The 23,658-nt window shown below is 40.8% G+C and overlaps 2 protein-coding genes across 2 annotated transcripts; one reads left to right on the top strand and one right to left on the bottom strand.

Annotated features, from left to right (window-relative positions):
- The first annotated feature begins 2,883 nt into the window (after window positions 1–2,883).
- Window positions 2,884–15,469, top strand: alg1 (ALG1 chitobiosyldiphosphodolichol beta-mannosyltransferase). Its single transcript, XM_062050289.1, has 13 exons — window positions 2,884–3,579; window positions 5,396–5,473; window positions 7,875–7,978; window positions 8,060–8,208; window positions 8,285–8,374; window positions 8,444–8,557; window positions 11,466–11,587; window positions 11,681–11,719; window positions 11,787–11,846; window positions 14,695–14,805; window positions 14,874–14,988; window positions 15,065–15,140; window positions 15,207–15,469. The coding sequence occupies exons 1-13, from the start codon at window positions 3,297–3,299 to the stop codon at window positions 15,336–15,338; spliced, it is 1,473 nt and encodes a 490-aa protein (XP_061906273.1). The 5' UTR covers window positions 2,884–3,296; the 3' UTR covers window positions 15,339–15,469.
- On the bottom strand, window positions 15,433–23,463 carry eef2kmt (eukaryotic elongation factor 2 lysine methyltransferase). Its single transcript, XM_062050290.1, has 8 exons — window positions 23,281–23,463; window positions 22,916–22,978; window positions 22,771–22,851; window positions 22,597–22,698; window positions 20,802–20,935; window positions 20,452–20,699; window positions 15,645–15,794; window positions 15,433–15,558 (listed from the first exon to the last, which is right to left on the bottom strand). Exons 1-8 carry the CDS (start codon window positions 23,395–23,397, stop codon window positions 15,458–15,460), a joined length of 996 nt encoding a protein of 331 aa, XP_061906274.1. The 5' UTR covers window positions 23,398–23,463; the 3' UTR covers window positions 15,433–15,457.
- Window positions 23,464–23,658: the final 195 nt, after the last annotated feature.

Here is a 23,658-nt window from a genome sequence, read left to right as displayed (position 1 = left end):
ATAAAAAATATTTTCTGCTAGTAAAAAATGATTTGCAAGTATAAAAAACATTTTGTTCAATTAAGAAAAAACATTTGCAAGTGTAAAACACGTTTTAATTAAACGATTCACAAGTATAACACAATTTTCTTCAATTAGAAATACAATGTGCAGGCATAAAACAGTTTTCTGCATGTAAAAAAATGTTTCAATCAAACGATTTGCAAGTATAAAAACAACTTTCTGCAAGTAAAAAATGGTTTGCAAGTATAAAAACAATTTTCTACAATTCAAAAAATGATACACAAAAATTAAAAAAAATTTCTGCAAGTAAAAAATGATTTGCAAGTATAAAAAACATTTTCTTCAATTAAGAAAAAACATTTGCAAGTATAAAACACGTTTTAATTAAACGATTCACAAGTATAACACAATTTTCTTCAATTAGAAATACAATGTGCAGGCTTAAAACAGTTTTCTGCATGTAAAAAATTATTTTCATCTATGAACCTTTTTTTTCAATTAAACGATTTGCAAGTATAAAAACAACTTTCTGCAAGTAAAAAATGGTTTTCAAGTATAAAAACAACTTTCTGCAAGTAAAAAATGGTTTTCAAGTATAAAAACAATTTTCTACAATTTAAAAAATGATACACAAAAATAAAAAATATTTTCTGCTAGTAAAAAATGATTTGCAAGTATAAAAAACATTTTGTTCAATTAAGAAAAAACATTTGCAAGTATAAAACACGTTTTAATTAAACGATTCACAAGTATGACACAATTTTCTTCAATTAGAAATACAATTTGCAGGCGTAAAACAGTTTTCTGCATGTAAAAAATTATTTTCATGTATGAAAATGTTTTTCAATTAAACGATTTGCAAGTATAAAAACAACTTTCTGCAAGTAAAAAATTATTCGCAAGTATAAAAACTATTTTCTACAATTTAAAAAAAATGATACGCAAGAATAAAAACAATGTTCTGCAAGTAAACAATTATTTGCAAGTATTTTCTTCATTTAAGAAAAAAAAAGTGCAAGAATAAAACAAGTTTTAATTAAACGATTCACAAGTATAACACAATTTTCTTCAATTAAAAACACAATTCGCAAGCATAAAACAGTTTTCTGCAGGTAAAAAATTAGTTGCATGTACAAAAACAATTTTCAATTAAAGAACGATTTGCACGTATGAAAACAATTTTCTGAAATTGAAAAATGATTTGCAAGAATAAACAATTTTCGTCAATTAAAAAATGATTTGCATGTAAAGAAAACAATTTTGTGTATACAAAAATTAAAGTTAAAGTACCACTGATAGTCACACACACACACACTGGGTGTGGTGAAATTACCCTCTGCATTTGACCCATCCCCTTGTTCCAACCACTGAAAAAATTATTCATATGTATAAAAACTATTTTCTTCAGTCAAAAAAAAATTTACAAGTATGAAAAATGTTCTTCAGTTCAAAAAACGATTTGCACGCAAAATTAATTTTTGTGAGTAAAAAAATGGTTCACATGTTAAAAAAAAAAGTTTTTGCAAATTATTAAATGACTCGCAAGTATAAAAACTATTTTCCTCGGTTAAAAAAAATTATTCACAAGTAAAAAAAATATTTTTCAAGAAAAAAATGGTTTACAAGTATAAAAACAACAAACAAACAAGCTCAACGTGTAAGTTAACATGTAAGTTAAAAAAATAAAATAACAGTAGCCTGACTCCTTTAAATTGACTCAACAGCACCGAGTGCAAACGTGTGAGAGAAAATGTTTTTTATACTTGTAAATGGTTGTTTTAACTGAAGAAAATTGTTTTATACATACACATCTTTTTTTTACTTGCAGAAAATGTTTTTTTACACTTGTGGATATTTTTTTTTACTTGCGCAACATTTTTTTAAATAATTGTGAATAGAGATGTCCGATAATGGGTTTTTTGCTGATATTCGATATTCCGATTTTGTCCAACTCTTAATTACCGATTCCGATATCAACCGATACCGATATATACAGTCGTGGAATCAACACATTATTATGCCTAATTTTGTTGTGATGCCCCGCTGGATGCGTTAAACAATGTAACAAGGTTTTCAAAAATAAATCAACTCAAGTTATGGAAAAAAATGCCAACATGGCACTGCCATATTTATTATTGAAGTCACAAAGTGCATTATTTTTTTAACATTTCTCAAAACAGCAGCTTGGCATTTGGGACATGAGAGAGCATGAGGAGGTTGAGGTGGGCGTCGTTGGGGGGGCGGGGTTGAAGTGTGTGTGTGTGGGGGGGGGGGGAGGGGAGTAGCTGGGGGGGTGTATTTTGTAGCGTCCGGAAGAGTTAGTGCTGCAAGGGGTTCTGGGTATTTGTTCTGTTTTGTTTATAATAATAATAATACCTGGGATTTATATAGCGCTTTTCTAAGTACCCAAAGTCGCTTTACATGTTAAAAACCCATCATTCATTCACACCTGGTGGTGGTAAGCTACTTTCGTAGCCACAGCTGCCCTGGGGTAGACTGACGGAAGCGTGGCTGCCAATTTGCGCCTACGGCCCCTCCGACCACTATGTTGTGTTACGGTGCGGATGTTCTCCCGAAATGTGTTTGTCATTCTTGTCTGGTGTGGGTTCACAGTGTGGCGCATATTTGTAACAGTGTTAAAGTTGTTTATACGGTCACCCTCAGTGTGACCGGTATGGCTGTTAACCAAGTATGACTTGCATTTACTTGTGTGTGTGAAAAGCTGTAGATATTATGTGATTGGGCCAGCATGCATAGGCAGTGCCTTTAATGTTTATTGGTGCTCTGTATTTCTCCCTACGTCCGTGTACACAGCGGCGTTTTAAAAAGCCGTAAATTTTACTTTTTGAAACCGATACCGATAATTTCCGATATTACATTTTAAAGCATTTATCGGCCGATAATATCGGCAGTCCGATATTATCGGACATCTCTAGTTATGAATCGTTTTTTTCCTTGCATATTTTTTTTTTATTGCTAATCGTTGAGCGTAAGTAAAAGCATTTTTAAGTGTGTGTGGAGTTTTGGCAGCAATTTCATTGTTTGACAAGAGTTACCAGTTTACTATGAATTGATTAACGTGGACCCCGACTTAAACAAGTTGAAAAACGTATTCGGGTGTTACCATTTAATGGCCAATTGTACGGAATATGTACTGTACTGTGAAATATATTTAAAAAAGTTTCAATCAATCAATCAATTAATCAGTTTAAAAAAAAAAACTACGCGGTCTCTTTAAATCTGTAGTACCGCCCACTTCCGCGTTCCACGTCCTCGCCAAATCCCAAACAAACATGGCGGCGTATTTACGTAGCGTCGCTCTCCCGGCAGCTTTAGCGCTCATACCGCTGGTCCTGGTTGTGTTTTTTGCCGCGGGTTGGGATTGTTGGTGGCTGCTAGTGTCTACGGCGCTCGCCGGCCTGCTCGCTGTTCTTTTGCTGCGGTGGAGAAGCGACGGGACGGAGCGGCGGGTGTGCGTGCTGGTGCTGGGGGACATCGGCCGCAGTCCCCGCATGCAGTATCACGCCTTGTCCCTCAGTAAACATGGCTATCATGTGACTCTGGTCGGATTTTTAGGTAACATATTTCATCCCAATTTTTTTTTAATTCATTCATTTTTTATTTATCTCCTTCATTTATTTATACTTAGATTTAGACAAACTTTAATGATCCACAAGGGAAATTGTTCCACACAGTAGCTCAGTTACAATGATGGAAAGTGTAAGGATGGAAAGGACAATGCAGGTATAAATACACTAAATATAGCGATATAAAATATAACATATATACGTAATATTTACATAATATATGTACAGTATATTATATATACTGATATATTATATTATGTCTATATAATATATAAAATATATAACAATTACCATGTACAATGTTACAGTATATGTGACAGCTGCAGCATAAAATAGAGAGTGAATCCAGCAGAAAATAGACAAAAAACAAAGAAGTAGCTTACATAAAAGGTGTCAGGTAATAGACAGATATCATCTATTGCTGTATGGCGTGTGATAATACAGCTGGATGGAGTGCGGAATGAAGGAGTTCTTGAATCGAACACTGTGGGAACAAAGCTGAAGGAGCCCGTTGGAGTATGAACTCCGCTGTCTCTCAATTATCTGGTGGAGTGGGTGGGCAGGATTGTCCATGATGGCCAGCAGTTTGTCCAGTGTCCTCCTGTCCCTCATTGACTCAAACGCCTCCAACTGCTTGCCAATAGTTTGGCCGGCTTTCCGGATCAGTTTGTCAATCCGGTTTGAGTCCCTTTTGCTGGTGCTGCTGCCCCAACAAACCACTGCAAAGTACAGGGCACTGGCCACAACAGACTGATAACATATCTCCAACAGCTTGCTGCACACATTAAAGGGCCTAAGCTTCCTTAGGAAAAAGAGTCTGCTCATGCCCTTCTTGTAAACAGCTTTGCAGTTGTCCTTCCAGTCCAGTCTACTGTTCAAGTGGACTCCCAGGTACTTATACTGCCCCACTACTGCCACCTCCCGGCCCTGGATTTTCATGGGCTCCACCGGGGTCATTCTCTTCTTGAAGTCGATGACCAGCTCCTTGGTCTTGTCCACATTAAGGACCAGATGGTTTGCCTGAGACCACTCCACAAAGTCAGCGATCAGTGTCCTGTACTCCAATGATGTGCATTTTTGATCAATAGACAATTAAACTTTAGCAACTAAACACATATTTACACACCTATGCTTGAGAAGGAACAGGATGAAGAAAATCTTATATTTCCTGCCCTCTTCAACATAATAAGTAGTCTTACTTAATGGATAGCCCAGATTCACAATCATACAAACCAAACAAATACATCCAAATATAATGAAAAAAAAAAAAAAAAAAAAGTGCAAAACTTCATGAACTACAAACCGAACAAAAAAAGTAATATACACCTCACGGGATGATACAAAACAAAAACAAAACCAGACCAAAAATAATAAATATAAAGCAAAATGTAGACACTTACGGCTGTCCATATGATCTTATTGTTCTGTCTTCATATATTTTTTCAATTGGAATATATTTCTACAATCTTTTATCTCATTGTAAAGATAATTCCATAGTTTAACCCCCACCACTAATATACACATTTGTTTTAAAGTTGTCCTTGAATACTGATGTTTAAAATGACCTTTTCTTCTATGCTCTTCATGCTCAGAAGTGATGACAAATATTTTTTGTAAATTTGCTGGTTATGTTTTACTTTTAGCCTTAAATATAACACATGTCTGTAACTTTACTAGCTCCTGTAGTTTCAATAAACCAGAATTTACTCATTTATTTGCAGTTCCGGTCAAATATTGGGACACAGTTTCTCATGGAATTCAATTGCTATTTATTGTTATTTTCACACAATATTATTTTTTTGCAGACAGCAAACCTCACAAGGATGTGCTGAGAGAGGAGAGAATTCACATCATCGCAATCGCAGAGGTGAAAGGCATCAGAGGTATCTGCTTTTATGCTTTTTATTGATTATCAGTGTTGGCGCAAGGAATCTTCAAAATGGGGTCCAAGGGACCCCATCAAGTCATAAAAATGGGGTCCCACAGTAAATGTATGGGCTCCCACTTTTTTGTAAGCGTTTTGAAAACAAATGATAAATGTATGCATTATCCTGTTATATCTCACATTCTATATTGTGTTTTGGAAGAAGGTTGTCATAAACGTTACTTAATTCATTAAACAAATAACACAAAAGAAAACAAATGCAGTATTTGTGATCGATAAAACTTTCGGCGAATAAACATTTAAGAAACTGTACCGGAAAGTGCATTACTTTGAAGTCGACCAATAATAAATAATTAATAATTTCACCCGGCAAATATACCGTATTTTCCGGACCATAGGGCACACTGGATTATAAGGTGCACTGCCCATGAATGCCATCCACCCATCCATTTTCTACCGCTTGGTGTATTTTTAATCTTTTTCCATATATTAGGTGCACCGGATTATAGGGTGCATTAAAGGAGGTTTTTTTTATTAATGTAAAACACTTCCTTGTGGTCTACATCAGTGGTCCCCAACCACCAGTCCGGGTACCGGTCCGAGACGCTTTCGCTACCGGGCCACAGAGAAGCGTTAAATAATTCATAAAGGACTGCATTTTCTCCGACTTAACTTTGGTCTGTCCCACTAGACACACCAATAAGCTTGTTTATAGATGTACAATAAAACTCCTCATAGGAAGTTGTTATATTTGTTATAACTTTGTGACATGATACAATGCACATTAATGAACATATCAAATATAAATGTGACAGATTGTAGCCAAAGGCTGATTCCTATCTGCATCGCATTGCAAAGAAACAAGCCCAGGGCTCCCACTCATTCAGCGTTATAGTGAGTTGTTTTTTTGCTGTATTTATCTGGCACAAGTGGAAAGCCGGTCCCTGAAAATAATGCCTACATTAAACCTGTCTGTGGTGCAAAAAAGGTTGGGGACCACTAGTCTACATAACATGTGATGGTGGTTCTATGGTCAAAATGTTGCATAGATTATGTTTTACAGATCATTTTCAAGCCGCTTTCTGACAGTCTCTTCCGGATGCGCCGTTTTGTGGGCGGTCTTATTTACGTGGCTCACCTTCGACAGCGTCTTCTCCCCGTCATCTTTGTTGTAGCGGTGTAGCGTGCAAGGACGGGAGTGGAAGAAGTGTCAAAAGATGGAGCTAATTGTTTTAATGGCATTCAGACTTCACTTAAATCAACAACAGAGCAGCGTCTCCTCATCCGGAAACAACAACACCGGAAATGTGTCCCGTGAAAAACCGTCCGACCGGAACTCTAATAACTAAAGTTCCTTGGGTGAATAATGTAAACTCACTATACCGGTATGTTTTAGCACTTTCATGGCGAGTTTACTGACAGATATAAGTAAGAACTTTACACTACTTTATATTAGAAATGGCAACAGCGGAGGATGAATGTCACATAACAAGATGATAGAGAAAAATAAGAAGCTTATCGACTACGGTGTCAGCACGGACTACAAAGGCACGTGCACATTTTTCAGGATTAATGCAGATCCCAAATACAGACCAGCAGGTACCAGAAGGTAAGAAAAGTTGCTTTTGCATAATATTGCGAAACAAAACGGCAGATAATATGCCTTACCTTAAACATTTACTACTAAAACATTTTGATAGATTTTGAGCACCGTGTGTAATGTTCTATATTTTCAATGGAACATTTAAAATTTTGGTGTTGTTGACGTGAGACTTATCTCTTATGTTTGACTGCCATCTACTGGTCACACTTATAATCACACCCTGTACCAAATAAAATAGTGCAGCGTCAAGGAAGAGTTGGTACTGCAGGGAATTCTGGGTATTTGTTCTGTTGTGTTGCGGTGCAAATATTCTCCCGAAATGTGTTTGTCATTGTTGTTTAGTTTGGTTTCACAATATGGCACATGTTTATGACTGTGTTGGCATTGTTTTGATATGGCCACCCTTAATCTGACATGTATGGCTGTTGAGTAAGAATGCCCTTCATTTACTTGTACATGTAATGTTCTAAAGCAACATGGTCATTTAAATTGGCTGTGATCATACAGAATGACAGCTTTTCTTGACATCGTGGATTTAAGATCATTATCTCCCTTTCCAATGCGTCAATAGCATTGAGGTGGGTGAGCTCAATCTTGTAGGCTATAGTCCGGAAAATACGGGAAACAGCGATAATCGGAAGTCCTCGGGACGCGAGGACTTCAGGAATTTCGCAACCTTTCTGATTTCAATGCGTAAAAAGACACAAAAAGTGCGTTAACGCCAACACTGATTATAATCAATATGGTCATTGATTTTCACGCTGTGTTCACCTTAATGCTCGCTCTTTCCTTCCAGGGGGCCCAAAGATCCTGACATACGTGACGAAAGTCCTCGTCCAGTTTGTGCAGCTTCTGGTGGTGCTGCTGAGAATGAAGCTGCATGCTCAAATCCTAATGCAGGTTGGCGGCACTCGCAGTCACGTGACTTGTCAGGAGCCAGTCACTGTTCGGTGAGGCAAACGTCCCACTTTTGTTTCCCAGAATCCCCCTGGTCTGCCCGGCATAGCGGCGGCCTGGCTGGTGTGCGTCCTGCGAGGCAGCCGCTTGGTCATCGACTGGCACAACTACGGCTTCACCATCATGGCGCTCTGCCTGGGCAAAACGCACCTGCTTGTGCGCCTGGCAAAGTGGTCAGAAGTCTGCGTCGTACCTGAATTTTCTAGCATTCGCACCAGTCCTCCAATGACTTATTTATTTTTGCTACAGGTATGAACATGTTTTCGGCACCCTGGCGACTCACAACCTGTGTGTGACCAACGCCATGAAGGACGACCTGCGCCGGAACTGGGGCATCAAGTAGGATTTCTTTTGCTCGAATAATTCATCTTTGCGCACTGCATCACTTTTGCCATTTGACCTCTTTAGGGCGACCACTCTCTACGACAGACCGGCCGCCATTTTTAGGGAGACGCCGCTGAAGGCGCGGCATGAACTTTTTGTGAGGCTTTCACGCACGCTTCCCGTGCTCCAGTGCAGCAGGTGAGTGACGCTTTGTCTATGTAGGAGTGTCTAATAGTCTTAAACGGCTCACACATGGGTGTGACCAGGGGGAACATCTGCTGCCCGCAACTTTTTTATTACAAAAAAAAAAGACAAACAAAAAACAGTTGAAACAGTGGTGCGAGTAAGATAGTGGAACCTGCTTAAGTCGACAACTCGTCTATGTGGACTATCTAGATATCGACACTATATTGCCAAAAGTATTTGGCCACCGGCCTTGACTCACATATGAACTTGAAGTGCCATCCCATTCCTAACCCATAGGGTTCAATATGATGTCGGTCCACCTTTTGCAGCTATTACAGCTTCAACTCTTCTGGGAAGGCTGTCCACAAGGTTGCGGAGTGTGTTTATAGGAATTTTCGACCATTCTTCCAAAAGCAAATTGATGAGGTCATGCACTGATATTAGTCGAGAAGGCCTGGCTCCCAGTCTTTGTTCTAATTCATCCCAAAGGTATTCTATTGGGTTCAGGTCATGACTCTGTGCAGGCCAGTCAAGGTCATCCACACCAGACTCTGTCATCCATGTCTTTATGGACCTTACTTTGTGCACTGGTGCATAGTCATGTTGGAAGACGAAGGGGCCCGCTCCAAACTGTTCCCACAAGGTTTGGAGCATGGAATTGTCCAAAATGTTTTGGTATCCTGGAGCATTCAGAGTTCCTTTCAATGGAACTAAAGGGCCAAGCCCAACTCCTGAAAAACAACCCCACACCATAATTCCTCCTCCACCAAATTTCACACTCGGCACAACGCAGTCCGGAATGTACCGTTCTCCTGGCAACCTCCAAACCCAGACTCGTCCATCAGATTGCCAGATGGAAAAGCGTGATTCATTGTCTCCACTGCTCTAGAGTCCAGTGGCGACGTGCTTTACACCACTGCATCCGACGCTTTGCATTGGACTTGGTGATGTAGGGCTTAGATGCAGCTGCTCGGCCATGGAAACCCATTCCATGAAGCTCTCTGCATACTGTACGTGGGCTAATTGGAAGGTCATATGAAGTTTGGAGCTCTGTAGCAACTGACTGTGCAGAAAGTCTTTGCACTATGCGCTTCAGCATCCGCTGACCCCTCTCTGTCAGTTTACGTGGCCTACCACTTGGTGGCTGAGTTGCTGTTGTTCCCAAACTCTTCCATTTTCTTATAATAAAGCCGACAGTTGTCTTTGGAATATTTGGGAGCGAGGAAATTTCACGACTGGATTGGTTGCACAGGTGGTATCCTATGACAGTTCCATGCTGGAAATCACAGAGGTCCTGAGAGCGGCCCATTCTTTCACAAATGTTTGTAGAAACAGTCTCCATGCCTAAGTGCTTGATTTTATACACCTGTGGCCGGGCCAAGTGATTAGGACACCTGATTCTGATCATTTGGATGGGTGGCCAAATACGTTTGGCAATATAGTGTATCTATCTAGGTCCTGGTCCACTATGTTCTTAATATTACAAGAAAAAATGTCAGCATAGGTCAACATCATGTGATTACTTTGACAAATGCGTCTGATTATGTCGACATGTTGCACTTTTTTGTAAATTTTGCCCATCATTCACAATCCTTATGTAAGACAAGAACACATATGGTTTTATTTTTTTTATGCATTCTAAGTTATAAAATACGGCAATATGGCTAACGATGCAGGTAATAGGAGTACCCTATTCCACTCAAAGTCCTCTAAAAAAACATCCAAAAAGAACCAACAATACTCCATTTACATCTTTGTGACCTGAATATTAACCAAGCATTAGCGATATTGTTATTAGCGCACACCTGGTGGCCACAATAATTCACAAACTTAAGCTCATGACAAAGTAAGTTGAATGTTGCGGACACGTTAGTTACTAGATACTTTCTAATATTGTGCCTTGGAGACTTTGTATGTGTAAGTAATATGCAACTATTATATTTGATACTTGTTTATATTGACAAATGTGCTGTTTTACATTGCAATATTGTTCAATGATTATTACGTGTGTCTAGCTTGTGTGCTATTGTGTGCTTAACTGTTGTGTAGCTGCTAGGTTCTAGAAGTCCATACATAGCCTAGCATGTTTACCGTTTGTAAATGACTTGACTAAAATAGAAGAAATAGTGTGCTTATTGTAGGACATTTAGATATTAACTGTTCGCCAGCTTTGCACAAGTAAACACACTGCAGGACTTGTATCGCACATGATATCACACATTTTACGTGCACATGCACACTTATTTTCTGCTGATATCGGGTCGATACCCCTACCAAACAGTACTGTATATCTCACAGCACGATGCTTAAATGCGGCTCACAAACTCCTCTGTCTTGCACTGGTTGTGCATCTAATGTGCAGGCAAAGCACTACTGCCCCCTATAGCCCAACCCATGAAGCACAGCTCAGAACCGCACACAATTTGTACGCATGTCACTACGATAATACAATAATTAAAATTTTTAAAAAATGCACGAATGGAGGGAAAATCATGTCTTCAAAGGGCCATAGGTTTAAAAAAATCTAGTATCAATCTTTGTCTCAGGGCAAAGTCACAAATAAATGTGATTGGTTTCACTTTCGACTTCGGCTAAGTCGACAACCGCTCATTCTATGACTGTCATCCAGTCCAAAGGATGTCAAGATCGGAAGGTTCAACTTTACTACTTCTACTAAAAATAATAATAATGATAATAATAATATGCTTTGTTAACACAAAAGCTGAGGGTTGTTACTTGATATTTTATCTACATTTAATTGGTGTTAGTTTACAAACACTGAATATTATCAAAATGCTTTTTTTTTCATGACCTGCTCTGATGCCCTATTTAATTAATCAATTTATAGTTCATTTAGTTAAAAGTTTAGCGACAATATTTTTGCCCGATTTCCTCGTGTCTATTGTGTTGCGTCCTGCAGGGAGGATGATGATGACGAAGCAGTCGAGGCGACCGTCTTCTCCGTGAGGGACCTCGCCAAGGACACTGTGACGTTAAGGCCGGGCCGACCCGCCCTGCTGATGAGCAGCACAAGCTGGACAAGTGAGTGCACCGTGACTACAAGGTGACTTTGGTCGCATTGAGATGTTGATTGTCCGTGAGCTCAACAATCATCACATTGTTTTGCCTCCTCAGAGGATGAGGACTTCTCCATCCTCCTGCAGGCTCTCCAAGGTAATTTCTTTTTCTGCACCAAAAAGAATGTCTTTTCTTAGCGCTGTTCTACTTTTCTGTTTGACAGAATACGAAGGTTTTATTCAAGGAGGGACGTCTTTGCCGGCGCTCATCTGCATCATCACAGGTAAATGTTCTGTTGGCCTATCGTGGTCCGGCATGTGCTAATTCCCTTAGATTGAGTGTTGGCTTGAACAAAGCCAGCCAATGTCAACTCATTGTCCAGTGCAGCTCTTAAGGTATCAGGGAGTGAGGTTCATAGGATACACAGCCACGCTAGCCAGCACCCCAAATTTCACTCTCATGTGGGTCACGGCAGCAAAGTAACAGTTGTATTTCCGCACAGTTCAGCCCAGGGCTTTTAGCTCATTAGCTTGCACTGCTCTTAAGGCATCAGAAAGTGAGGTTCACAGGATGTACAATTGCACAGCCATGCTAGCTGGCATCTGTTACACTCACCCGCTAAACTTCACTCTCATCCGAGACACGGCACCAAATAACAGTTTTAACTCTACACAGTCCAGCCCAGGGCTTTTAGCTCATTAGCTAACACTGCTCTTAAGGAATCAGTGGGTGAGGTTCATATGATGTTTCATTGCACAGCTAAGCTAACTAGCATCCTAAATTTCGCTCTCATCCGGGTCACGGCACTAAAGTAACAGTTGTATTTCCGAGCAGTTCTGCCCAGGGCTTTTAGCTCTTTAACTAACACTGCTCTTAAGGTTTTAGGGAGTGAGGTTGATAGGATGTATTATTGGACAGCTACGCTAGCTATCATCCTAAATTTCACTTTCATCTGGGTCACGGCACCAAAGTAACAGTTGTATTTCCGCGCAGTTCAGCCCAGGGCTTTTAGCTCATTAGCTTGCACTGCTCTTAAGGCATCAGGGAGTGAGGTTCACAAGACGTACTATTGCACAGCCACGCTAGCTAGCATCCGTTACACTCACCCGCTAAAATTCACTCTCATCCTAGACACGGCACCAAATAACAGTATTAATTGTACACAGTCCAGCCCAAGGCTTGTAGCTCATTAACTAACACTGCTCTTAAGGCATCAGGGGGTGAGGTTCATATGACGGACTATTGCACAGCTACGCTAACTAGCATCCTACATTTCGCTCTCATCCGGGTCACGGCACTAAAGTAACAGTTGTATTTCCGAGCAGTTCCGCCCAGGGCTTTTAGCTCATTAACTAACACTGCTCTTAAGGTATCAAAAAGTGAGGTTGATAGGATGTATTATTGCACAGCTACACTAGCTACCATCCTAAATTTCACTTTCATCCGGGTCACGGCACCAAAGTAACAGTTGTATTTCTGCGCAGTTCTGCCCAGGGATTTTAGCTCATTGGCTAGCAGCCCAGGGCTTTTAGCTCATTAGCTTGCACTGCTCTTAAGGTTTACAGGATGTACAATTGCACAGCCACGCTAGCTGGCATCTGTTACACTCACCCGCTAAACTTCACTCTCATCCTAGACACGGCACCAAATAACAGTTTTAACTCTACACAGTCCAGCCCAGGGCTTTTAGCTCATTAGCTAACACTGCTCTTAAGGAATCAGTGGGTGAGGTTCATATGACGTACTATTGCACAGCTACGCTAACTAGCATCCTAAATTTCGCTCTCATCCGGGTCACGGCACTAAAGTAACAGTTGTATTTCCGAGCAGTTCAGCCCAGGGCTTTTAGCTCATTAACTAACACTGCTCTTAAGGTATCAGGGAGTGAGGTCGATAGGATGTATTATTGCACAGCTACGCTAGCTATCATCCTAAATTTCACTTTCATCCGGGTCACGGCACCAAAGTAACAGTTGTATTTCCGCCCAATTCAGCCAAGGGATTTTAGCTCATTGGCTAGCAGCCCAGGGCTTTTAGCTCATTAGCTTACACTGCTCTTAAGGCATCAGGGAGTGAGGTTCACAAGACGTACTATTGCACAGCCACGCTAGCTAGGATCCGTTACACTCACCCGCTAAACTTCTCTCATCCTAGACACGGCACCAAATAACAGTAATAACTCTACACAGTCCAGTCCAGGGCGTGTAGCTCATTAGCTAACACTGCTCTTAAGGCATCAGGGGGTGAGGTTCATATGAAGGACTATTGCACAGCTATGCTAACTAGCATCCTAAATCCCGCTCTCATCTGGGCCAGGGCACCAAAGTAACAGTTGTATTTCTGTGCTGTTCCGCCCAGGACTTTTAGCTCATTAGCTGGCACTGCCCTTAAGGCACCAAGGAGTGGCGTTCACAGTATGTACTATTGCACAGCCACGCTAGCAAGCATTAGTTACACTTACCCGCTAAACTTCACTCTTATCTAGGACACGGAACCAATGTAACAGTTGTAATTCCCTGTAGTTCAGCCCAGGCTTTTTAGCTCATTGGCTTGCGCTGCTCTTAAGGCATCAGAAAGTGCGGTTCCCAGGATGTACTATTGCACAGCCACGCTAGTAGTCTCCGTTACACTCACTCCCTAAACCTCACTCTCATCTGAGTCATGGCACTGAAGTAATAACTGTAATTCCACGCAGTCCAGGACAGGGCTTCTAATGCATTGGCTAGCGTTGCTCAACTTAACTCTCAATCGGTGGTCGCTGGTTCGAGAATGCGTGCGATGACCGCTATTCAAGTGGCCCAGTGGTTAGAGTGTCCGCCCTGAGATCGGTAGGTTGTGAGTTCAAACCCCGGCCGAGTCATACCAAAGACTATAAAAATGGGACCCATTACCTCCCTGCTCGGCACTCGATCATCAAGGGTTGGAATTGGGGGTTAAATCACCAAAAATGATTCCCAGGCGCGGCACCGCTGCTGCCCACTGCTCCCCGCACCTCCCAGGGGGTGAACAAGGGGATGGGTCAAATGCAGAGGACAAATTTCCCCACACCTAGTGTGTGTGTGACAATCATTGGTACTTTAACTTTAAGTGTGATGGTGAGCGGCACATGTGACCTCTCCCTGTCTGTGAAGGCAAAGGTCCTCAAAAGGAACACTACATGAAGACCATTGACTCTCTGAGTCTGAAGCACGTGAAGATCTGCACACCCTGGCTGGAGGCAGAGGACTATCCTGTGTTGTTAGGTGAGTTGACCGTTAAACTCTTTAGCCAGCCAAACCCGTCTCTCATCACACCTGTGTGTGTCCTGCAGGTTCAGCTGACTTGGGTGTTTGTCTCCACAAGTCGTCCAGCAATCTGGACCTGCCCATGAAGGTGGTGGACATGTTTGGCTGCTGCCTGCCCGTCTGCGCCATCAACTACAAGTGGTGAGTGCACCTGTTTTGACTCTGTTGACGCCATTGTTCTCCTACATGAGTGAAACTAAGAGTTGTGTACCGTCAGCTTACATGAGCTGGTGAAGCACGAAGACAACGGACTGATCTTCAGAGATGCTCAGCAGCTGGCTGAGCAGCTTAAAGTGAGTTTTCCCAGGAGCGACATTATTATTTCAGGACAGCAGAAGCTCCATCCTGTTTGTTTCCAGTCTCTTCTCTCAGAGTTTACCAACATCGACGGCAGACTTGGCGTCTTCAGGAGGAACATCCGTACCAGCAGAGGGCAGCGCTGGGACGACAACTGGGACCAAAATGTCCTCCCGCTTATGTCTTCTTCCTGACTGGACTGGGATTCTTCGCTTTTGTACTACAAGCAGCAATTATGACTGAGCACTGAGAACTTTTCTTCTCCTGCAGAGACACTTTATGGGAACATTTGTAAATAAAACCATCTTTAATGTCAGGCGTACAATTGGATCAGCTCTATGCTGGAGACTCTGTCGTACTGAAACACGTGACCGACAGCACCACCAATCACATGATGGCTGATTCCTGCGTCGCCTGTCAAGCACAGAAAAACCAAAGACAAAGTTGAAGCTCCGCCTCCTCTACTACTGGACAATCTTTGAGAAGAGTGAAGTTGTTACCAAGCTGCTTCTTGAAGCCGCCATACGTCTGTGGATTCCTCACGGTGGAGCAGATGAAGACCTCAGGGGGGACACGCCCGCGTTTTGGTCTGACTATTCTGGACAGCAGCTGGGACAGACCCGCTATGACGTCTGGATCGTACACCACGTCTGCAACGAAGAGGAACACAGTGAGCACAGCTCCTTTTTAAGCCGCCCACCTGAGCCAGCACAAACTAGACCTGCAACATTCTAGAACACCTGTCTTGCAGTATTCCAGGACCAAGTTTCTACATTTCTAGAACACCTCATCAACATTCTAGGACATCTGACCTCCAACACCAGGTGCATTAATTGAGCAACATTCCAGAATATTTTAACTGCAAAGTTCTAAAAGATCTCACAGGCAAACATTCCAGGACCTCTTAGCTATGGTATTTTTAGATTAGAGGTTTCTAACTTTTGGCCCCCAGTACCACCTCAGAAAACACTTGGCTCTTCAAGTACCACCATAAAGACCAACATTTAAATACAGTAGCGTAGTAAGCCTGAGTATTCATTAAAAACAAAGGAGATGTTTTATTCAACAAGTATATTTAATATTTTTAACATTACACACAGTTTGAATACAGGAAAATAACACTAATCACTTAACTGATTCTTTGGCGTGCCACTAGATGAAGCACATGTACCACAGTTTGAGGATCACTGCTCTAGAACATCTCACTAGAAAACATTTAAGACTAGCTCATCTGCAACATTCTAGAACACCTGTTTTACTGCATTACAATATTCCAAAACACCTGAACAACATTCCAGGATATCTGATCTGCAAACTTTACTGACAATATTTTGGAACGTTAACTTTCAACATCAATAAAGCAGAGTTCCAGAATATTTGATCTGCAACATTCTAGAACATCTCACTGGCATATATTTAAAAATAGCAGACCTGCAATATTCTACAACATCCGTTTTACCGCCTTCCAGGATCACTAAGAGAGTATTCTAGAACCAACATTCCAGCATATCTGACCTGAAAACTTTAATGGGGCCTTTTAGAACATCTAACCTTCAGCAACGTTCTAGAATATTAAATCTGCAAGATTTTAGAACATCTCACAAGCAAACATTCATGCATCGCAGACCTGCAACATTCTAGAATATCCTTCTCACCGCATTCCAGAACCTCTTAGCTACAATATTCTAGAATTTAGATCCAACCTCGAAAAATTCTAGAGCATTTATCAGGAACATTCAATAGGCAAGATTGTAAAACATTGCCATAACAAACATTCTGAACACCTGTCTTGGTGTATTCCAAGGCCAAGCTACTAATATTCTAGAACACCGGACCAACATCCTCAAAATGACCTTACTGGTACATTTTAGAAACATCTAACCAACATTAAGAGTGTTAATTGAGCAACATTCCAGAATATTTTAGCTGCAACATTATAGAACATCTCATGAGCAAAAATTCAGGGATAGCAGACCTGCAACATCCGTCTTACCATGACCTTTTAGCTACAATATTCTAGTACATCTGTCCTGTACCATTTTGTATCTTAAGTCCCACATTCTAGAGCATCTACCAGGAGCATTGCAGAACATAATTAAAGTAAAAGTTAAAGTTAAAGTACCAATGATTGTCACACACACTAATGCATATTTTATCGTTTATGCAAGGGGTGTCCAAACTTTTTCCAGTGAGTGCCGCACACTGAAAAAATGAAAGCATACGGAGGCCATTTTGATATTTTCCATTTTTAAAATGTATCTAATGTAAAGATTTTCTTAAGCTTTTGTAACAATGGGGAAACAGTTTGCGGTGTTAACCCCAGAGATGCAGAAACTGCAGTCGGAAAGTAAAAAATATATATAATTAACAAATAAGGCGAGTGCAGCTCGGAAGTGCACAAGGCACAAAACTTGGTTAGAAATAAACATATAGTGTTAGTAGAGCAGAGTAGACTATACAGTATAACTTAACATAGAATAGGCTATGGCAGCTAGGAAGTGCACAAAGTCATGACATCACTCACATAGGTGAACAGGAGACCATGATCCAACCCTGCAGGCATAAATAGGAGCCCAATTGGCAACCAAAAACAGGTGTGGAAGCCAGCGCTCAGTAGCAGACAGGGGAAGTGACATTACAAAATAAGAGCACTGGACAGGAAAATACATAAAAGGAAAAACAACACAAGTTTACAACTGTCACGGAGGTCATGACACCTTTAGAGCTCCTTTCAAGTTTGGTCCTGAGGACCCGAAAGTGTCTAAATAATTAAAATTACCGGTAAGTCATAACACAATTTTCTTTTGTTTTACTTTTAAAGCTTACATTTTTAGACCAACTTCAGATCTATCTGTTGATATAAAGTTGTTTAATGTTTTTTGCCCTTTTTTCAAAGAAAACCGTGTTTTTATGGCAAAAATAACAAAATAAATACAATTAAAAGTGGAACATGTGAAGTAACTGGAGACTTGAATATGTCAATAATTCATAACATTGATTTTGATTCATTATTATTTTTTGAGCGATGAGGTTAAAAGAAAAAAACAGCCTGCATGGCAGCTTTGTGTTATTAGAGTAAACTTTGCAATGTTTTCTCGTTACATATTTCACCTGTTTTGTCTTTTAATCTACTTCTTATCGTGTTTTTTTAAAATTATATCTTAAGAAAGGGCAGCAGGGCGTGAAAAAATTAGCTGCGAGCTGCAAACAGCCACTGGGCCACACTTTGGACAACTTTGATATATGCCATTGGAGAACATCACACTGGCAAACACTCTGGAATAGTTGACCTGCAACATTCTAGAACATGTTGCAGATCAGAACAGCATTCCAGAACCTCTTAGCTACAATATTCTAGAAAACTGGTCTGACCTGTCATGATCTAATTTGCAATACTCTAGAACAGCGGTGTCCAGCGGCACATTCTATAAATACTATTAAAAAAACAACAAAAAAACATAAAAGTAGAATAAAAGGGCAAAGAGGTGGAATGTAACAAGAATAAGTTGCAATATTGACTAATAACACAAAGCTAAAAAAATAATAGTGAATCAAAATCATTGTTATAAATTGTTGACCTATTGCTTGTATTCCGTCACAAGACTTCTCTTCCAGGAAGAGAAAAGCAGTGGTGGTCGACTAAGCCAAGATGGCTGTTGTGCAGCAAGCAGCGCGCAAACTATCTTGAGTACGCGAGGGGCCTAGATATTCCGGCAAAAAGCAGATACAAGCAAAAAAAATCAAACAATGCAACGCAATAGATCTCTATACTTTATCAAAAAATATTTGTTGAGTGATACCAAGATTTATCCATTGGTGGAGTTCCCAGACATATCGAACTATAGTTGCTCCGGACGTCATTCTACACGACAAAACAGATGAAAACTTGTAAAAGCATGGAGGTCTACAACTTCTTTGTGTGTGGCTGGGTCAAGGACATTGGTATCAAGACTCTACCGGATAAATATGCATCGTTTTTGCTCGGGTAAGTTTGCATTTCATGATTTAACTTTGCGCCTTGCAAAGTAAACAAACTAGCACCCGACAGCTGACACCTGTGACTGAATATTCATTTAACAAACTTAACAATTGCTGAATCATCACCATATTTTTATTATTGTCCTGTTGCCATATGTACTCTGACACTTGGATACAAAATAAACAAGAGGGGAGATGTAGATGTAGAATGATGCTTTCCTGACAAAGCATCATTGACTCTCTGTTTTTTCTGTTAAAAATTTAAATACAATTGATATCAAGATAATACTTCAATGGGAAATACTCAACAAGTAAAGTATATTACTTGTATATCAAACAAACCTTTAACGAAGTGGTCACTGCAAACTAATGCGTTCTTCGACTCTGCTCCCTTGGACTGGAGTGTGTGCTACTTTTCTAGTCATTTCGTAAAATCTTGCACTCTTCCGCCCTTTTTGATAACCTTTCGAGGAACTCTGAAGAAACCCTTATCCTTTCCGCAATTTGAACAGTTTGTCTAGCCGAAGACAACGCAAGCATAGGGCATTTTTTTCTTTGAGAGAGGCTAACTGGCGCCTAGTACCCACTGAGAACAGCTAGCTTGACCACCATGCATATTTAATGAGCCGGACGTGACGTCGTGAAAATCCAAGCAATTACTTCACATTAAATATTCCACTTTGAAATATTTTTGGGGGGAAAATATTGCATATTTTGTGTAAAACTAAGTTTACCTTGACAAAAAAGGCGTAAAGCAAATTATAAACCTTGGAAGAAATAATAAAAACTTACAGTATAATCGACGGACAGTGCAATTTATTTAGAGATTTAAAAGTTAAAGAAAAAATTATGACTTATTTTTTATACTTATGTGTGGGGCCTTTTTGGATCCAAAATAATTCTAGTGGATTTTTTTTTTAAACTGTCATTGCTCCAAAAAAAATAACAATTAATTAAAATCTATATTGTTATGAATTATTGACCTATTTAAGCCAGGCTCTAATTACTTCACATTATTCCACTTGGAAAACATTTTTGGATAAAATATTCCATATTTGATGTGTTATACCTGAAGGTGATCTGGAGATTTAAGCTTTGAAATATATATATTTATATATATATATGACTTATCTTCAACATTTTTATGACTGAGATCCTTCTGGGTCCCCAGGACCAAACTTGAGGGGAGCTGTAAAGGTTTTAAAAAATAAATGTATTGTATTGGTTTTGAAAATGAAAAATATCCAAATGGCCCCTGCATGTTTGAATTTGTCAGTGTGCGGCCCTCAGTGTAAAACGTTTGGACATTCCTGTTCTGGAGCATCTAACCTGCAGCGATGACCACGTCGGCGCCGATCTCGTCCAAGCGTTCTTCCGTCACGTCGGTCCAGTCCAGCTGTTCCACGCTGACCTCAGGGGTCGTGTCATCCTCCAGGAGTCCGTTGAGCCGGACGTTGTCCTCCAGTCTCTGCAGGACGCTGCGGTGAGCGTCGCTGAAAACGTACTTGGACGGGCTGCAGGAGCGACACACGGTCACACCGGTCAAGCCCAAGCCGCTGCCCAGCTCCAGAATCTTCCTGCAGAGGCAAAGAAAGGTTTGTTGGGCGGTCCTTGCTCCGGTCGGGGAGGTTCTGACTCTCAACAAGTTGCTGTAGGGCCACTCAACAACGAGCTGCTACCGGCTAGTGAACGTCTGCGGGTGGTCCAAGGCCCACTCGGCCAGGTAAAGGGCGGCTTCCCAGGTCACCAGCCCTGTCGTCCCTTCTGAGATCAGTGCCCGGTTCTCCAACAAGCTGACGGTGCCGCCACACGGCTGCAAGACAGGGTCAACGAGGACGCCCTTTGTTATGTGACGAACAACTACACATCGACCGATTATCAACCGGGCCGATTATTGGTGCAGATATTTGGCATTTTGACGTATACTGATGTATATTAAGATTGAAGTACCAATGATTGTCACACACACACTAGATTTGGTGAAATTTGTCCTCTGCATTTGTCCCATCCCCTTGGGGAGCAGTGGGCAGCAGCGGCGCCGCGCCCGGGAATCATTTTGGTGATTTAACCCCCAACTCCAACCCTTTGTTGCTGAGTGCCAAGCAGGGAGGTTATGGGTCCCATTTTTATAGTCTTTGGTATGACTCGGCTGGGATTTGAACTCCAACCTACCGATTTCAGGGCAGACACTCTAACCACTAGGCCATATATATACAGTATATATAAAGTTAAAGTACCACTGATAGTCACACACACACTGGGTATGGTGAAATTACCCCCTGCATTTGACCCATCCCCTTGTTCCACCCCCTGGGAGGTGAGGGGAGCAGTGAGCAGCAGCGATGGCCGCGCTCGGGAAACATTTTGGTGATTTAACCCCCAATTCCAACCATTGATGCTGAGTGCCAAGCAGGGAGGTAATGGGTACACATATGATACCAGTATTTAGTGTATAAAAAATAATTTTGTGTTACCCACTGCTCAAGCACCAGCCCTTTTTTACATGGCCACGCCCCCACCCTTCCTTTTTCTCTCTCCTGCAGTTCTGGTCTCCAACAGTACGTCTCCTCTGCTTACCTGTCTTTAATTTCTTTGTCGGGAAATCCAGTTTTTGTCTTTCTTTCCTGGCCTCTTCCCGGTCCTGTTTTGTTTGTTTTGGCTACTGCGGCGATGGAGTCGCTCGACAAGCCTACGTCCGCAACACCCGTAGCGTGGGCTCGTTGTAGGTGCGCCACGAGTTTCATGTTCCGTGATCCAATCAAACAACGCAACAGAGATGGACGGACGTTAACGCGACAGAAAAGATGTCGCTGCCAAAAATCCGACTTTTGTGTAAATATTTTGACAAATAGGAGATTATATAATTAAGGAAGAGCAGGCAGCAGCTCACCCATTCTTATACTTTCTGTAACACCCAGGAAGAAATGATGTCAAAAAATGTCCAAACTCGATAATTTACATGAAGTAGCCGAGGCATGTTTTTATTTAGATTTTCACAATATTTCAGGGTTCCTTACAAAGAAACCTTACAATGTATTAAATCCAAAAACTGCTATAAAACTGAGTAGATGGCGAGTTATTGTGATGTAGAGAAATGCCGTTATTTTACCAATTTTCCCAGGAGAGTTGCCATATTTTGAAATGCAAATGTTGATGCTCCTTTTAGACACACGTATTAAAAGGTGTTAGATGTTTTTGCTGCTAAATTAACCACAGCATTAGCGCCGCATAAAACATGTCGCTAGTGGTCCCAGGTTTCCTAAAAAATAATGTTAAAAAAAAAACTTAAAGCCTTGTCCAGATGTTTAGTGACATACTACTCATGTTTAAATAACTTTTACTGCAAATGAATATCGGCTTCAAATATCGGTTAGCCGCTTCCTTGACTACTAATAATCAGTATCGGCCCTGAAAAAACCATATGGGTCGATCTCTACTGAGAATATGTGTGTGTGTGAGAGGAGACTGTGGTACCAGTAAGAAAGTTCTGTATCCTTCCGCTGCTTCCGGGGCCGACACCACCTCCGCCAGGGAGTCGTAGAGCTCGTCCAGAGGCTCGCAGTCGGCCGCCTCCACCTGCAGCCGTAAACCAAACCGTTACCAATCGTTTTAACGCCCTCAGCGGGAACAGGCCGATGGGACACTGACCCGTCTGATCAGCTCGGACAGAAACAACTTCCTGTATTGCGCTGATGGGGGGAACTTCTTGCACAGCCGGTGAAGACAAGTCTAACCATTACAGGAAAAGCAATCAATCCTGTGTCTCAGATTATTTATCAACATGAATAATTACCTGTTTGAGGACAGCCAGGATTATTTGTGACGATTCGCTGCGTTCCAAGTCCTGTTCTAAAACCTGAAAAAGACAAAAATAAACATTTAATGATTAAGGTAATGATGAAATGTTCAGGTAATTGTGTCTTACAACTACTGATGCTTACAGCCAGTATTAGTAGTACAGCATTGGCATATTCGCCTTATAGAAAAAATTTGGATTTTTGCTGGAAATCTAGCCTGAAACTTAATTATGACTAAGCAGAAAGAATTGTAAGAAAGTAATCGTGTCAGATATAAAAGCAATCACACTCGCTCAACTAGTTAGGTGAAGTTATGGAAATACATACTTCAGAGTAACGGTACGGAGTAAAATGTACTCACAGTCCAGGGAAATGAAGCAAGACGACTTGTAGAGAAAAAACGAGACTTAAATTGTTTTAAGAATTCGTCTTTGTTTTCATTTCTCGAGTGTTTTTCTTTTGATTCTGCGACCATCATCTTTCATTTGCCTCTTTTAGTGAGGCTTCTTCCTTGTCCTTCGTCGAACTATCGCGAGAGTTCCGCGCTAAGCATTTTGGGTAGTGTAGTTTAATATTCTGCTTTGTGAAGAACATAGCGCCTTTTTTTTTGCTTTGTCACAGCAGAGAGAGATAAGTTATTTTTCAGTTGGGTGATTCCTTCTTTACTGACAAAAGAAACAACATAATTACTGTGAGTAACATTGTTATTATTATTTTATTATTTTTATTATTTTATTTA

Source organism: Entelurus aequoreus, linkage group LG06 (assembly GCF_033978785.1).
Source record: "Entelurus aequoreus isolate RoL-2023_Sb linkage group LG06, RoL_Eaeq_v1.1, whole genome shotgun sequence".
Lineage (NCBI taxonomy): Eukaryota > Metazoa > Chordata > Actinopteri > Syngnathiformes > Syngnathidae > Entelurus > Entelurus aequoreus.
The sequence above is the reverse complement of the archived record's forward strand: the minus strand, read 5'-3'. Positions and strand labels throughout refer to the sequence as shown.

What these genes read in the sequence shown, in the direction of transcription:
- eef2kmt (XM_062050290.1), bottom strand. Translation starts at nt 23,397, where the DNA reads ATGATGGTCGCAGAATCAAAAGAAAAACACTCGAGAAATGAAAACAAA. An exon ending in TTGCTTCATTTCCCTGGACT is followed by an intron (nt 22,979 to 23,280) that starts GTGAGTACATTT and finishes TGTCTTTTTCAG; the next exon opens with GTTTTAGAACAGGACTTGGA. An exon ending in CGGCTTCAAGAAGCAGCTTG is followed by an intron (nt 15,559 to 15,644) that starts GTAACAACTTCA and finishes TGTGCTTGACAG; the next exon opens with GCGACGCAGGAATCAGCCAT.
- alg1 (XM_062050289.1), top strand. Translation starts at nt 3,297, where the DNA reads ATGGCGGCGTATTTACGTAGCGTCGCTCTCCCGGCAGCTTTAGCGCTC. An exon ending in GGACTATCCTGTGTTGTTAG is followed by an intron (nt 14,806 to 14,873) that starts GTGAGTTGACCG and finishes TGTGTCCTGCAG; the next exon opens with GTTCAGCTGACTTGGGTGTT. An exon ending in AGCTGGCTGAGCAGCTTAAA is followed by an intron (nt 15,141 to 15,206) that starts GTGAGTTTTCCC and finishes GTTTGTTTCCAG; the next exon opens with TCTCTTCTCTCAGAGTTTAC.